This window comes from Sphaeroforma arctica, assembly GCF_001186125.1.
Source record: "Sphaeroforma arctica JP610 unplaced genomic scaffold supercont1.6381, whole genome shotgun sequence".
In the NCBI taxonomy this organism is placed as follows: domain Eukaryota; class Ichthyosporea; order Ichthyophonida; genus Sphaeroforma; species Sphaeroforma arctica.
Window position 1 is genome coordinate 1 of NW_014034177.1, and position 617 is coordinate 617.

General features: G+C 45.9%; 1 protein-coding gene across 1 annotated transcript; it reads right to left on the reverse strand.

The window, feature by feature from the left end:
* Nucleotides 1-23: 23 nt before the first annotated feature.
* Nucleotides 24-281, reverse strand: SARC_15588 (hypothetical protein; the record flags this gene model as incomplete). The annotated part of the gene is made up of 1 exon (XM_014290294.1): nt 24-281. A coding segment is annotated over one exon (258 nt), but the record flags the coding sequence as incomplete, so codon positions are not given.
* Nucleotides 282-617: the final 336 nt, after the last annotated feature.

The window sequence follows — 617 nt, forward strand, 5'->3', positions numbered from 1 at the left end:
GTGTGTGTGTGTGTGTGTGTGTGCTATAGCATGCTACCAACTATAAAGGATAAACATGCCTCAGGTGTGGTGAACTGCATGTACTCGCTCTGCGTCTCAAACGATCCCACATCGATACCAAACGCATGAAAGTTAAACTCGGGTGCCGGGGGTGGAGTACCGCACATGTGCTGGCTAAAAATAGACGGCAGATCATTGGCTATCACTCGCACTAGAGCATCCGCCAGAGTAGCCATGGCGGACACCACCAGGATACGGTTGGCATCAAAGGAGCGTGTGACCTGTAGTGCACAGATGGTCGTGTAGAGAATGATTACTTTATATTCAGGTATATGTGACATGTGGTTTACATGTATGTGAGATTGAGAGCATTCAATTGGTATGTACATAGGTATGGATAGGTGTGTGTGTGCTTAGGAGCATGTGACCTGTAGTGCACAGATGGTCGTGTAGAGAGTGATTACTTTGTATTCAGGTATATGTGACATGTGGTATACATGTATGTGAGATTGAGAGCGTTCAATTGGTATGTACGTAGGTATGGATAAGTGTTATGTATAGGTGTGTGTGCGCTTAGGAGCGTGTGACCTGTAGTGCACAGATGGTCATGTAGAGAA